Source organism: Cimex lectularius, unplaced genomic scaffold, assembly GCF_000648675.2.
Source record: "Cimex lectularius strain Harlan isolate CLEC.00 unplaced genomic scaffold, Clec_2.1 scaffold176, whole genome shotgun sequence".
In the NCBI taxonomy this organism is placed as follows: domain Eukaryota; kingdom Metazoa; phylum Arthropoda; class Insecta; order Hemiptera; family Cimicidae; genus Cimex; species Cimex lectularius.
In genome coordinates, this window is record NW_019392891.1 from 762,598 (window position 1) to 778,729 (window position 16,132).

At 36.5% G+C, this 16,132-nt stretch overlaps 1 protein-coding gene across 1 annotated transcript in view; it reads right to left on the reverse strand.

Annotated features, from left to right (window-relative positions):
• LOC106674064 overlaps positions 1-16,132 on the reverse strand; it is a 309,474-nt gene that overhangs the window by 148,927 nt on the left and 144,415 nt on the right. The window contains exon 3 of the mRNA XM_014406506.2: positions 2,200-2,262. Coding sequence (XP_014261992.1) covers positions 2,200-2,262 — 63 coding nt within the window. The remainder of the gene's footprint in view (positions 1-2,199; positions 2,263-16,132) is intronic.

Genomic DNA, 16,132 nt, shown 5'->3' on the forward strand with positions numbered 1-16,132 from the left:
TAGGTGTACGGTTAATATATATGTTCTTTTCACAGGAATTTTTTTTCATTTTTCATTTACGTATTTTTCTTATCTAAAAATTTTATTTTTATTGCTAATTGTATTAAGTAAAAAATAAATAAATAAAAAGTCAACAACCAGGGAAACAAGAATAAAAACATATATTATATAATTTAGTTTTGGTTGACATAAAAAAGTCAGTGTCACGAGCGGGATTCGAACCCACGACCTTCGGCTTGATACGCCGCTACTCTGCCACTTGAGCTATCGTGACTTCGATCCGCTCGGCCACCAACCTCCATCTCAACCCCTCCTTTTTACCATTCGGTCAATCGTACCACGAAACCTAAATTAAAGTTAAATTCGTCTTGCCAAGACAATGTTTTTAAAGACTGTATATTCGTGATTTTGTTTTAAAAAAAAATAAGCTCAGTTCGTCATAATTCATAAGCGAGTTTAACTTTGGCCCGATGAACACGTACCAAATTGGTAATCTGAGATGGTCTGGATATTTCGCGCACGTCAACGGAAATAAACCGACTTTTAAATCACTCTGGCAAATAAACCGGCCCTATTGTAACACGTAAATTGGGATTGGCCCTTGGGAAAGCCGTGATAAGAGAGTTACTGTACTCGTTCATACATCAGGTCAGACGTGTGGAATTTTTTAATTTTAAAAACTGTCCTGGGTCGTGTCCGTCGGAAAACTTTATGAGCCGGATTCTCCGCCAGAGGGGAATTTCATTGGATTTTCATCTTTTGTGTAATCAAACCCTTATTTAAACCCTGCCCTGATATAGGAGCTATTGCGCAAAAAACGTAATTAACAAGAAAAACTACAGTTCTAAAGTCACTATAAAAATTTCATATGATCGATAGAAAGATACACAAATACACGATAAACTCACGAAGTTCGTGTAAGCAGAGAGTGCAAATAAGATAGTAAAACGTTGGTCAATGTAATATAAAAATGATGCCATGATAGACGATCTCTCTAGCAATGCAGAAGCCTCGGAAATGGCATCAATTCAATACTGCTTCAGCCCCTGTACAATATGGACCATAACTGGCTAATGGCATGGGGATGGTTACCCTTGGCCAGGATTGGGCTAATATGGTCTCTATGGACGATACTTGCTTACTTTTCCTATACCGTTATGGATATCGAAGTCGAGAAAATCGCTGCTGTTGCGCTGTGATTGGCCAGGGTGTATAATTGCCATTTACATGTTACTGACAGATACCTGGTTAAAAAGACATAATGACAAAGAAAATGGTGGATGGTACCAATTCACCGCATCAGAAAAGTTGCAATTACCTTTGTACATTACTTACCATTTTAGAGAGCATTTATAAATAACGCACATAACGCAAATTTGGTGAATTTTTGACTAACTTTCCCGTCTGGTAACAATGTCCCAACCAATGATGGCCCAGTGTGTGGACGCGTCACCTGTACACAAAATCCGGCAATTTGAACCCAAGGAATTATGGATAGATAAATTTGGTTAATGCGAGCAGTGAACCACGAAAAAGAGCTGATTCTCATTGAGTGAGCGGTTTTGATCTTTCTTTAAAAAGGACGGTTTTTCCCATCTCTCTTTGTTACAAAAATCAAGGGAAACAAAGAAGCTGACTGTTCACCATCGGGAAATCGTTCAAAGAATTTAGATAGATTAGGGCCTCACTTCCCGTTCTACTTTCGATATAAGCTGATTAGACTGACACGAGCACCACAGTCTTTTCAAAGCACGTAAAGTAAACATTAGAGTCACATGGCAGATTTTCCCTAGAGGGAAAGCACGTGTGAAGTGTCACGAGGGCGCGGTTTGTGTACATACGAGAGGAAAAACCATAAAAGCCATAGCTTGTTCACACATCTATTTTAAAACGAAAACAATAAACAAGATACGGTACTGATTTTAATTATGTCTATACAAATATATCTGTCTTTCTGTGCATCCATTATTTTAAATTGTGTTAAAAGGCCCAAAAATAGCTAACGGTAAATATAAGCGACGAAAGAAATAATCACAGCAGAATTCGTATGGAAAGAGGCATACTTTCCAATTAAGAAGTTATTCTTGACTTTTCCAGTATGGCAGCAAGAAACTAACGTATTTTGTCCTTATTTATATTTATATACCCTTAAGCTTGTTAAGTATGTAAGAAAAAAAAATTAATAGAGAAAACACTCACTCTTCTGCACGTCGTAGAGTCTTTGGGCGTTTGGTCCGAGGCAACCGTCCCGAAGATGGTGGGCTGAAAAAAGATAGACAACGTTAATTGATATAAGTCCATATATGCATTTAGCGGTCATAACTGACCTATTAATTATTTTAATTAATTATACTTTTAATCTCAGTTCTATCTAACGTAAAGTAACCCCCCCCCCGTTCTAACCTCATGAGCTATCGTGATTTCGACTTGGAAAATATGGCAAAAAGAGAGAAAATTCGAAACGTTGTAGATTTCGATGAGGAGTTGGTGTCAGGAAAGGGGCGTATTTAGTATCATCGTGGGTTCGAATCCCGCTTCAGACACTTGCTTTTTCATCTCAACCAAACATCAAACATTAGATTAAAAGTATAATTAATTAAAATATATATATATATATATATATATGTGTGTGTGTGTGTGTGTGTGTGTGTGTGTGTGTTGGGGCTGGACAAACGACTTTATTAAAAAGTAAACAAATGTACTATAATTTAGTATCTCAAAGAAACAATTTTAATTTAAACTTCACACGTCTTTTTCGTCCTTCAGATTTTCTTCTCTTCGAGACTCTCTATAACCTTCTTTTCACTCCTCATACGTCACAACACGTCCCCACCCCCAATCACACTCCACGTCATCACACACACACACATACGTTTTTCTCTGCCGATGTCTCTAGTTCCTTCCAAACCGCTTATCCTAAAGCAAAACATATTTTGTCAACCAGCAATGCACCCACTCATACGTACAAAATTATAAATTCAACTTCAGTTTGAATTAACTCATTAACTCGTTCATTTTGTGTGTGGGAGAGAGAGAGAGAGAGAGAGAGAGAGAGAGAGAGAGAGAGAGAGACAGAGTTTACATCCCTCGTGTACATCACGTAGAATACATATATTTATAATTAATATAGTCCCTTTTGCAGGCAACGGAGCGTATTAGTTCACACGACTGCACATGTCATATTTAATAATTGTACAGAGGTTCACAGAATTTAAACGAACAATACATAGTGTTATAATTTCGTACTGATCAATTTGCACCTTAAGATAAAAGAAACCTAAACATGAGAATTAATTATTAATTATTACAAATTATATATAAACAATTTTACGAAATTAAAGCGCTAAAAATGATCTGGAACAATTATTTCGTGTTCCGACTGACATAAGGTTAAAGGTGGACATGTGTAAAAAATAGTAATTGTGAATTGTAGTGGTTGGCAAGTTTAGGGAGTGTCGGACATTCCGCTTTCCCTTAATGAACCCTTGGGCCCTTTAATAATTCATCACTTATCTCCCGGAATTGCAACGCTTTTTGTTAACTCTTAATTCTAAGCGGACAGGACCCTCCAATTTTTCTTAACGACTTCCCTCGGCGGAGAAACAGCACGGGCCTCTCGAATCAAAAGTTCCATTTATTTTCAGACCAGGAAAGAGGTAAAAAAAACTTGGAATAATTCTATTCCAGAAGGAAATGTTATGCCCTGTTTGTGCAACTTATTCTCCACGTTTCAACAATTCTATTATGTTTATATAATAATAAGAAATTCATAGATGAGCAGTTTCATATTGCATGCTACTAACATGTTAACAGATAATAATAAGCAGTTATACAATTAATTAAGGTTTTTAGTTGAGATAAAAAAGTCAATGGCAAGAGCGGGATTCGAACTCACGATCTTCGGCTTGATACGCCGCTGCTCTACCACTTGAGCTATCGTGACCTCGATCCACTCGGACACCAACTTCCCATCTCAACCACACCTTTTGAATTTTCCCTCCTTTTTGCCTTTTTTTTTGAATCCCGCTCATGCATTGACTTTTTTATCTCAACTGAAAACCTTAATTAACTGTATGATATTAATTGGTCAAGCGGACCACGAAACTAGTGAATTTAATTAATAAGCAGTTATTATTTCCTTATTTTATGAGTTTAAAACCCGTCTGTTAAATTGTATCTCCTTCAATCTGCTAATATGTCCCTCTATCAGCAACCAAGGCTATCGTTAACTGACTTAACTTTATCGACAGACGACTTAGAACCCCCACACTCGACTTAAAAGAATAGAACCGTGCAATGGTTACGTACTACTGAAACGAATGCTTGACAGATTGAAACTCTGATTAGAGCACTAATGAACTGTGGAGTTCTACTAAGAATTCCAACCTACAAAGAAGCTTCTCCAGTTTAAAATCCTTTAAGCCATCGCCCAAGCCACTTACTTCGTATCCAATCTTACTATCCAAACAGACCTCCAAACGCCTTCTTCAAAACTGCAAGGAGTCGACACAGATGTCTCCATAAAACCCTAATACCTCATCACAGCCATCTAGTCCAGCACATTTCAACACGAACACTCCCCGACAATCCTTTAATGCCTCCTTTACACAATGGCCATAGTGGTCGTAAAGGTTGTAAAAATGGCTGCAAATAGTGATGAATCTTGGCTCATCTACGTACAATCAATACACTCGTCGACGAAGACGAAAATAGGTCACTGTGTTGCCCCCGCGCAGGCTCCTTTTGATGCGATAGGAAAATCTGCTCCCAAAGCCAACTCTCGCCATTACCATCACACCATTGGCCACTGCATGCAAACCTACACATCACGCAATGGCAAAGGCCTTAATGGCTGATTTGGGCTATTATGTATAGGTGGTCGAGAAGAATGGTTAATGTGTATGTATTTGTCATGCGGTCCGGGTTCGAATCCCTGCGTACCTATGATTTTTTAATTGAAAATAAGACAAAAAATGTATTGTAAAGTAAAGTAAACGTTATGCCCTCCTGTATAAGAATACCATTTACTTACTATTGGGTTGTCCGGAAAATAATGCAGGATTTTAAGTTTTCATTAAAAAAAATCTATATAAAATATTCTGTTTACTTTTACAGGATTACTCATTTGTATGAATNGAAATTATTTTGATTAAAGAACATTGCTTTAAAGTAACTAGTTTCTTTTTTTTTGTTTAATACCAAAATCCTGCATTATTTTCCGGACAACCCAATAATACGGTCTTAAGACGCCTAAAGCGCCAATAACCCTCGTAATTTCAAAAGTGAACAGTACACAGTTAAATATTAATTCTCCGCCTTAATAATGTTGTAATACAAATTTGTAAACATTGGCCTCCACAGCTCCGTTAACAATCTACGTCCTAAAGCTAAGATTATCGAACACATGCAGGGGTACTCCAAGGAAGTATCTTAACACCCTTCCTCTACAAGACGCTACCTAAATGATATACCCTTCCTGAAATTTTCCGTGCCACTTTGCGCATCATAACGTTATCCGTTGCTATCTTAAAGTCATATAAATGAAAAGTCGTGTCACATTCCTTGAACAATGATAATCAAGTGGTGAAAAATGATAAACTTACAAAAATATGAACATGTCACTTTCATCCTTCGAAGAGTAACCTGTCACAACAGCAACTATGTAAATGAATTGATCTAGATATTGAGCGGTTTCACATTGAATTCACTCGCAAAAGAAGGAAAACACATTTGAGACTTTTTAAAAGGTGGACAAACTCACACAAATTTGTGTTTCAACCAAACTCCCAAACTCCATCGAATCCAATCTTCCGATCCATGGTCAGTGCTGTTTCTATTTGGCCTACCATACCATTCACAATAACCTTAATATTACATATGCCCTGAAATAGCCAGAAATAGCTACTATAAATTTTTATCGTGTTATACAAACCCTTATATCGCAAACCTTTTATCCTATATTCATGAAAGTAATCCTCCTATCACTGATTTCGAGGCCAGTATTTCTGAGCTATTAGGTTCGAATATACCTGAAATACCTTTTGACATTTCATCAACTAAATGAGCTAACTCCCCATGAAGGTTATATTATGCAAAACGCAAATTATCTATTGTGTGCAAGGCATTGTGGAGAATGTTAGCAGTGTGTATGGATCGTTGTATTGAAAAACAAGTCCTGGATTTTTCGAGCAGTATACAAGTTGTGACGGAAGTATATTAGCATACTCTTCTGCGTTCATACTGACTTCGAGGCCGACAAGTTTTCTCACCCCGTGGTAAAGCCACCCCCAGAAGCTGCCCCCAGCGTATACTGTTTTTGTAAATTGCTCGTTGCGCCTTTGCCAGATTGTTTTGCTACAGTTCGGTCGAAACAAACTAAACTTATCATTTTATCTTTTCCCCAAACCTTCAAGGTTTTGTAATATATTATATGGGAAAAGCAACGCACTTTTGGCAAACAGCTTGATCCATGAACTTTCTCCAAAGACTAATGGACGATATCAACCCCCCAGGCGCTTATTGTAGGATTTGTAAGAATTCTTTTTTTTTGTACTCGTCGGAAACCTAGATTGGACGCCCTTTAAGATGCTTCTTCTTCACACCTCTTAATGACGTACCTCACAGAAGAAAAACTCAATGCTAAGCAATCAAATTTGCTTGAAAAGTTTTGCCATTTCCAGAGAAAAATCACCTTTCTTTGTCCCATACCACTAATTTATTTTTAAATAGCTTGATATATCGATTTTTTCTTTTTACTTCGTAGCTTAAATAAAAGTAAAGTGTCATACAGGAGAACTTAACGACTAACTCAAATCCTGTGGATATGGACGATGGGTCAAGATTGTACAAAATTCATTATAGTTAGTGGCCTATTGACCAAATTACTTGTTTCCCTTAATTAATCTTTTATGTAAGGTTTGGTTTGAAATGAAAAAGCTAGTATAACGAGCGGGATTCGAACCACGACCTTCGGCTCAATATGCCGCTGCTCTGCCCACTTGAGCTATCGTGGCCAAAGTGGTAGAGCAGCGGCGTATTGAGCTGAAGGTCGTGGGTTCGAATCCCACTCTTGCTAGCTAGCTTGACACTAGCTTTTTCATTTCAACCAAAACCTTACATAAAAAGATAAATTTTACAAAATTTTAAACTAGTATTTTCAATTAAAACGTCACATATTCGAGCCAGGACTACGGCAGAAGTTGGTAAAACGAGCAATTTTACTTTTGTGGTGTTTCTGTATATCATTTGAGGTAGGCCAGATATGAAACCTCACGCACGACAGACTTCATGATGCGCACTTCTAGCCTACTTCCCTGTGCTTCACATCAGACATCACGTTTCTCACACTTGGGTGGACCAGGGGTAACGACACTGCGCCCCCGGGGTTTAAACGTGGATGCAATCGATACTGGATCTGAAGAAGGAGAAGTAGGCTGAAAAAGAAAAGAGGAGAAAGGAGAACGGCCGTCTTCCTCTTAGAAGGATTTCTCGAGGGAGCGAACTCCGTCGGCGCTCCTATCAATTCCTTCAATCACTGTCAGAACCAGACACTCCTGTCAAACCTGCCTCCGATTTCATTTCATTTTCGCCCGTGGCCGCCTGCCCGTTCTGCATCATTCATCACTCATCGCGCTTTTAAATTATTACGCCTTCAAATTAGTTATAACCCCTAACCGATGAAAAAGGCGGACAGCCCTTGTAAAATATACGCTGCAGTAAATCTTAGGTCAAACGTAAGAGTCCGTTACTAACAATGAAGCTTTAAACGGAATTTCCAGGCCAACCTTACCACCCAAAAACGGAGAATGAACAATTTGTTGGAACGCTGACGGATCCAGTAAGCAAGAAAGTAAAATTAGTACGCATGTATAACAGACAGCTTACAATCGTGTAAAAAGAGCGGCTCAACCTGAATAGAGCCCAACAAATAACCTACTGTGTCAGCGACAACAAGCATCAATCATCCCACCAGAACATTTCTTCGTCAAGTTATTAATAACTACGGGAGTGGAGTTGTAGAAGAAGGTATGCAAGTATGAGTGTAAGAAAAAATAAGACATAGAAAATATCAGTAAATAAGTAAAACAATGTATTTAATATAAAAAAGTGGGGAGAGAGAGGGTGATGGAGAGAGACAAAGAGAGAGTGGAGGGGGAAGAGGGAGAGGTAGAGGGAGTGGGAGTGGGAGTGAGAGTGAGAGTGAGAGTGAGAGTGAGAGTGGAGAGAGAGAGAGAGTGAGAGTGAGAGTGGAGAGTGATAGAGAGAGAGGAAAGAGAGATAGGAGAAGGAGAGGAGAGAGAGAGAGAGAGAGAGAGAGAGAGAGAGAGAGAGAGAGAAAGTTAATAGATACGGGGTTGATCAAGCAGTTACTTTTTCCATCTGATCATCGGACGCAAAGCGATAACATCCGCCTTCGTGCTCTAAAGCAATCCCAACGCCCGTAACATTCTTTCTTATTATTAACGCTAAGATAAACAGTTGGCAACGTTCAGTAATAAGCGGCTTAATTAACATTATATTAACATTTCGACTGAATTGACCTGTTTCCTTGCTGTCACGATGCTAAAATCTGGTTAATTATATAAGTATTGATCAGACGTTCGTGAAATGTCAATATGTTTAATAACGTATGTAAAATCTTTATTGCTTTTATATTTATTTTACGTTATTAATCCAAGGGCATGGTGTTAATTATTCCGTCCGCTTTAGTACAGCTTGTTATTTATTTTATTTTAATTTTGTTTAAATAATTAATATTTTACTTTAACATATCCTGAAATTAGGCGTTATTCACATGAAAATTTATTGGAAAATACTATTACATCCTTCCGAAAAACCAGGTAACAAGCTCAAATTTCAAGTAGTAGTTTAAACTTTTAATGAACGCTGGCTGAATGTCTTTTTAAAAAAAAGTTATGTTAGAATGTGTGGTGAGTAGTGACCGATAGTCGATGATTATTCAGAAATCGTGAGATGCGGTCTGGTGTGATGTAGGTTTCAGAAAAATATTTTGTTATTTTCCCAGGCCCTGAAGATGATCTCACTCAATAAAGATCGAAACGTTGGCACGATAAAAAAAATCACACCAGACCGCATGTATTCTAAAATGTAGACTGTAATGAGGCCAATTCATCAAGTCCAGGCTAAGTAGCACTTGACTTGCGGTTTGCTGACCAATTATTTTTAATCGTTTTTTGGGTCATTGCCGACGCATCAGAGCAGTTATTTAAAATGTTTTTTTTAACACTAATAATTTTATGTGGTTACTTGTGATAATAAGGATTTTAGCGTGGTGAATTTTTTCATAATCTCAGATAAAAAGATACCATAAAACAAAAGTTGATGAGCTCGGGTTGCCCGACAACTATGAGGTAGCGTTGAAACTATTTTAATATGCACATGTTGGGGGAGTCGGAATTGAGCGTGATTGCAGTTCGCCCATATATCTAGTTTATTGACGGGGAGAAGTGGATAAAAATAACATTTTAATCCGTTTAAGCTTTTGCTTCCAAACTGCGAAAAACGGTAGGTTGAATAAAAAATCTACGAAGAAAGGAGGAAAAATAAAAATACATCAGTATCGACACACCCGCATATGTTGGTTCATTGTTCACGTGAGACATTTATTTATAGTAATTAGGTTGTATTATTTTATTATCTGTATTCTCTAATATAATTCTTATAATTATCACACTCTCTTTCTCATTCTCTCTCTATGTCTGTATCTGCCTCTCCCTCTGTTTGTCTCTGTCTCATTCTCACTCTCACGCCCTCATCCTATTTATTGTATTTTGGATTGGGCGTAAAATTCATTAACGAAATAAATAAATATTATCTTTATAAGAAAAAGTCAGAGAATTTAATTTTCAAAAAATTTCCCCTAATTCAATGGTGACTTTTATAAAGTGTATAATTTCAACGGGTTTACGTAGTTCGCCTTCATCATTACCTACTCGGGTTTTAGATTTACCGTAAATTTTGTTTTATGTTCTTATTTTGTGTTTTATTATGAAAATAATATTTATTGCTTTATACAACCACGCTAGAACATAGATAAAAAAAAATTAAAAATTAGAGATTACCATTTCTCTTTTTGTTTAACAATTTTATCAATCAATTCTATTGTCAGAATGAATTGTATGGTATTTGGGACAATAAAAACGTTTACTGAAAGAAAAATGGTTAGAACCGTGTAGAAATGAGACGGCTCTCTAACAAGACTGTTTGATACTTATTAGGTTGAATTATTTTATTATCTGTATTCACTAATATAATACAAATTATTTCTCTCTCTCTCTCTCTCTCTCTCTCTCTCTCTCTCTCTCTCTCTCTCTCACAGTCACCCCATTTATTGTATTTTATAAGGGGCGTATAATTGTTAATGAAATAAATAAATGTCGTTATTGTAACAAAGAGCCAGAGAATTAAATTTGAAAAAACAAAAGATCTTCCCCTAATTCAAAGGTGACTTTTAAGTTTATAATTTCAACAGGTTTGCGTAGTCGCCTTCAACATGAGGTATTTAAATTTTAGATTTACCGTAAATTTTGCTTTATGATCGTATTTTGTGGGCCAAAAGTTTTAATTCACCAAATCATACATTTTTGTGTTATATAACCCCGCTAGAACTTGGAACAAAAAAAATCAAAAATTAGAGATCAACTTTTCTTTTTTGTTTAACAATTTTGTCAACCAATTAGTTCTATGTTATTAGGATTAATAAAAACCTATAAAAGAACGAAAAATTTAGAACCGTATGGAATTGAGAGAGCAAATTGGATCATTTTGTCATGCCACTTGGTGGCGGATAAACGTTCAAGACAAGGAACATTTAGCTGAAGACTTCAAAAGCCCCTAAACAGTACTTCCTCAGCTCAAGGGAGCAGGGGAAAATGTCCATGAAACGATGGCATTATTAGACTGTTAACTGTCAATGTGAAAACTAATGTTGAGTATTTCCAAGCTATACGTTGTAGAAGAATTATATATATAATGAAAATGGCCAATTTTTTTCCCAATGTAAAACCTTTGGAGTAAAAAGGTCAAAAACCGTAGCTTTGACATATTGTATTGTATAATAAACGTTAGGGGGTAAGTAGCATTAATAGGCAGAGGTAATGAGATGGGAGGTAAAAGCATCCGCTTTCTACTCATCTGTGTCGGCAGCGTAGGTTTTTAATATATGATTCTAATATATATTTTACCTGCCGACCTTATTATACAGAATAAACCGTATAGACCCGAAGAAAGCGTTAGGTGGCAAGTTTTGCGGCCAAGAAACTAATTATTATCTCCATTTCAATACGAGGCCGAAACTTTGTTCCCAAACAAAGTTTATCCTCTCGGATATCTTCATCTCTCTTTAATATATTTTGCTTAAGATATGGAATATGAAACATACATGTGTAAACATTCAAACATCAAGAGAAAAAAATCGTGAACATAAACCTTTACACTGATAGTAACGTTCTAACTATTTAATAGTTCCACCTTACAACGTTAATACGTCCCAACCGTTTAAAAACTACGAAGCTACAAATTCGTGAACCCGTTGTTAAAGATGAAATGTTCCAACCAAATCATAAGTGCCAAACTACGAACGAGATGAAAGGTTTAACTATGTACCAATGTTTCATACCGGGTTAAATCTTTCAATTTCTATACTGGTTAAACATTCCAATAATTTCCGAATTTTAAGTGAAGTTCATCTTGTTTCAAGTTTTGATCTAAAATTGCATTATACTTCATCGGACAGACACTTTCATCCTCGAGGAAACAGGCAATGATACGAATTACCTCTAATTTTACCAGGTGCTTATTAGAGACCTGATGGCTTTCCACATAATAATTCTTAAGTCCAGTTTTCATCCATCATCATTAACCATTCTAGGAATGAACAGTTGAGGACGCTTTGCCAGTCAACCTCATCGGAAAACTACATTCATATAGTAAACATCTCAGCTATATATCTCGCTTTTATGTCCGTGGTTTATTTTCTATTTAATGCTAAAGCATTCTTTTTTTTTCATTCTTTATCGTTGTATTTTATCCAGGGGCCACAGGTTGAGTTTCTTTTCCACTACGACCTAAAAGACCTACTGTATAATTGACCCTTCTTTACTTCCAACCAATAAAAAGTGCCGTTAAAATAAAAGATCATTGAATGTTTCGACACTTATTTCTCTAGGCTTTAATGACAATGGCTAATTTTTTAGTCATTTTATTACCCTTAATTTCTCCCTGATTGTCCTGAAAGACCAAAACGACGCTGGGCGAACCAAAATGATCGATAACGGCCGAACTACATTTCCTGATCCCACAGACCCTATGAAATCTATCAGTTTAACTTTTACTATGTTTCAAACTTAATATTTTATTATTTTCCAATATCTAAAAAAGGTTTAAATTGAAATTCAATTAATTTGACAGGGGTTGTTTTAGGTTTGAAAAACAGAGTCGAAAAAAAATTGTATACATGGTAAAAAGAGATCACACAGGGAGAAACATTTTTGCTACATTTTTTTTATTTAACCCAGATATACTTTTTTCTTTTCTAGCGGCATAAAATTCGATATTTTTCTATAACAACATCTAGAATTTTACGTGCATATTCGCTTCATTTATTCATGAAAAATTTCAAAGCCCAGCCCAAAGGAGACAATAAAACATCGACATGTCAGACACTAAAAAAATTATATATGTATATCTTAAACGAAGCAACTAACAAAAAAAATATTCTGTAATTAAAAACACAGAAAGTTCAAAAGTTTTTTTTGTACGCGGGAATTTAAAAACGCTTCCAGTGAAGTCCACCCGTCGGCACAGAAAGAGCAATCTAGCGGAGTGAGACCTAATCAACACGAAGGGTTGAAACCACCCTCACAGAATGTGCTCATTGCTGTTACAAATCAGCAGCTATGCTGTAATTAATTAATCATTAATTTTATTTTTTCTAAAAAGCAATAATCTGTTTTGTAAATGAAATATTTCGAAGTCTTTGTATACATTTTTTTTGTATAAATCTTCAATACTTTTAAACACGTGTTTTTTTATTTTTGAGATTAAAGGACATTTTAGGCACCATAAAATTTTGGTTGTTACTGATTAAGAGATATTACAGATGACGTAAGATTGCTTTTAAGGAAATATCCAGTATTAATCCGCAACGTAGAGCCGGTTTACTTATTTAGAACGAGATGCTGGCCCATCTTGTTGATTTTCTAAGCTGGTGGACCAGGAATATTCTCATTACGAGTTAAGTTAACAATTCATCATCTCCCAAATTCAGGAAAAACTACAGAAGCTTCCGAAAATGGTGAAATATAACATACAACAGCAGAACAGGTATGCTGACCGCGTATAAATTTAATTATTTCAGTATATATTAATTAGATTTCATAGCATAATTAATAAAAATAATTGAAAATACTAATGTAAAACAAGGATATAAAGTCAGACGCGGTTCCAAGGCAATCCACCGTGGTGCGCCAGGTTCCAGCGAAAGCCGCCTACAATCTGGTGGATTATCCCCGAACCCTGATCTACGAGGCAAACTCAAAAAGTGGACGGATAAACGCATTTATCAATGGAAAAATGGATAAAATAAATTCTTCGTCCAGGCTTCGCTCGTCGAGTGATCGATCATCGCTGTCAACGAGCGACCAATAGTTTGGGAGTTACATTGTCAACATGTAAATCATATATCAATCTGTCGGTATGTGAGGTCCTTATAACACGCCAACGCAGAATTTGTAAATGAGATAAAATTTGACCAAAATTAGCCTGCACTGGTGAGCAGGAAAGGTCTCTGTCCTGTTAAATGACAACGGCACGATGACATATGGCAAAAAAATGGCTCATGCATGACAACCAAGACATAAGATGTCGATGAGGCAACTGGCCTCATGCTACATCAAAATTTGATCAAAAATCTCCCGGCATTGATGAACAGGAAAGGTCTCTGTATTGTTACATGAGAACAGCTACAAATGCTAAAAAATGTCTCATGTATGTAAGGATTGGTGTGTGTGTGTGTGTGTGTGTGAGACTGGTCTATATTTGATCTTTCACTGGTAATCAGGAAACATGTTTCAAAAAAATGTTCGTCGGAAAATTGTAATGATTGTACGCTATTGTGTGGATGGCTCTATCCATGTTTCTTATCCACAAAGGGAAAAATAACCAATTGCTTAGAAAATTGACCAAATACCGAATTTGATCAAAAACAGCGAATAATGGTGATCAAAGGCTTCTGCCTTGTTTGCTCTGTCAGGCGTAAAACAACATCAGAAAAGTTATTTAAAAATAAAAAAAATACGAATCCTGCGTCTCACACGAGCTTAATGTACAGCTACTGGTGAAACAATGGTTGGAACAAGCTGGCCAGGTCAAATATTTCAACAGATTTTTTATCAGAAAAACTTCATGACTGAATGATGTAGAAACTACAAGTCCAAGCAGTGGTTTGGCTTCCGCAAATAAATTATAACTGGATGTACAAACTAAAATGTCTGAGGAGTCTTTGTCGGATTCAACGTTGTTCTAATGACATAAAACCTAATCACGTTTAACATAGGTTGAAAACTGATACTTTCAACTTTGCAACAGGTGTAATAACGTTGAAATGGTATAAGATCGAGAGGAGTTGTGAATTTTTATGTTCTTCACTGGGCATATTCGCATACAAAGAGAAAGAACACACTAACAAATAGATAACGGCAATGGTCAGGTTAGGATGTGTCCCCCTGGTTTACTCGAAAACGAAAAAAAAAATTAAAATGTATTTTCGCTTGATATGTTATTTGACTGGATAAGTAAATAATTTTTTCTACCATTTTCGCAACCTCGATTTTGCGTTGCAGAGGAGTGCGCATAGGCTAGGTTAAGTTAGATGGCGTTAGGAATGGTTAGGTTAGGTTGTCTGTCAATCCTAGCGACACTCCTGGTTCAAACAAAAACTATTCAACCTATAAAAACATTAAAATATATTTTTCCATTGATAAGTTTTATGGCGGATAGGTATTCAAATTTTTGAGCACTTTTCGTTCAGAACGGAAATTTTGCCCGAGGGGGTAGGAGAGGGAGAGAGAGAGAGAGATACAGAGAGAAAGAGAGAGAGAGAGATACAGAGAGAAAGAGAGAGATATACAGAGAGAAAGAGAGAGAGAGAGAGAGAGAGAGAGAGAGAGAGAGAGAGGAGAGGAGGAAGTGAGAGGAGAGGAGAGAGGAGGAGAGGAGAGAGGAGGAGAGGAGGAAGTGAGAGGAGAGGAGAGAGATAGAGAGAGAGAAAGAAAGAGAGAGAGAGTAGTGAGTAATAGAGAGAGAGAGTAGTGGGTGATAGAGAGAGAGAGAGAGAGAGAGAAAGACAAAGATAGAGATAGAGATAGATAGATAGAGAGAGAGAGAGAGAGTGAGTGAGAGTATTGAGCGAGAGAGAGAGAGAGAGAGAGAGAGAGAGAGAGAGAGAGTGAGAGTAGTGAGCGAGAGAGAAGAGTGAGTGTAGTGAGCGAGAGAGAAGAGTGAGTGAGTGTGTGAGTGAGTGTGAGTGAGAGAGAGAGAGAGTGAGAGAGAGAGAGTGATAGAGAGAGAAGTTAGTTCATCTTCCCTTCGTAGATTATCATAGGCCGTCAGGATGTCACCAATAAGTTGGACATGCGGTCATCAGAAGAAGCAAAGTTTGTAAGTTACGTCAGCGTATCATTCAACCTTTATTGAGATCTTCATCAGGGTAGTACTGGCAATTACTACGTTTATCATTAATAATAGTAACACAATAATTATCAGAAAACATTAGATAACTTACTTGTCACAATATTACAAGTAAAATAATATAATGATTACCATAACAATCGTTCATATGTTTGTATATAAAAACATATATAATACAACTATAAATACTAACAAGAACCAACAATATCGGCAATATAGATAATTCGCCAAACACAAAGAAAACTGTATCCTAAAAGTTATTTATACACATAAATAATAAATTTATTTTTAAAAGTTCTCTTATCTATCTACCTATATCTTTTTTATATAACTAACCAAATGGAAGGTGACCAATTATGGCTACAGACACAGAATGACAAATCAATAAAGGTTGAAAGCGTAAGTTACAAAATCTGCTTCTTCT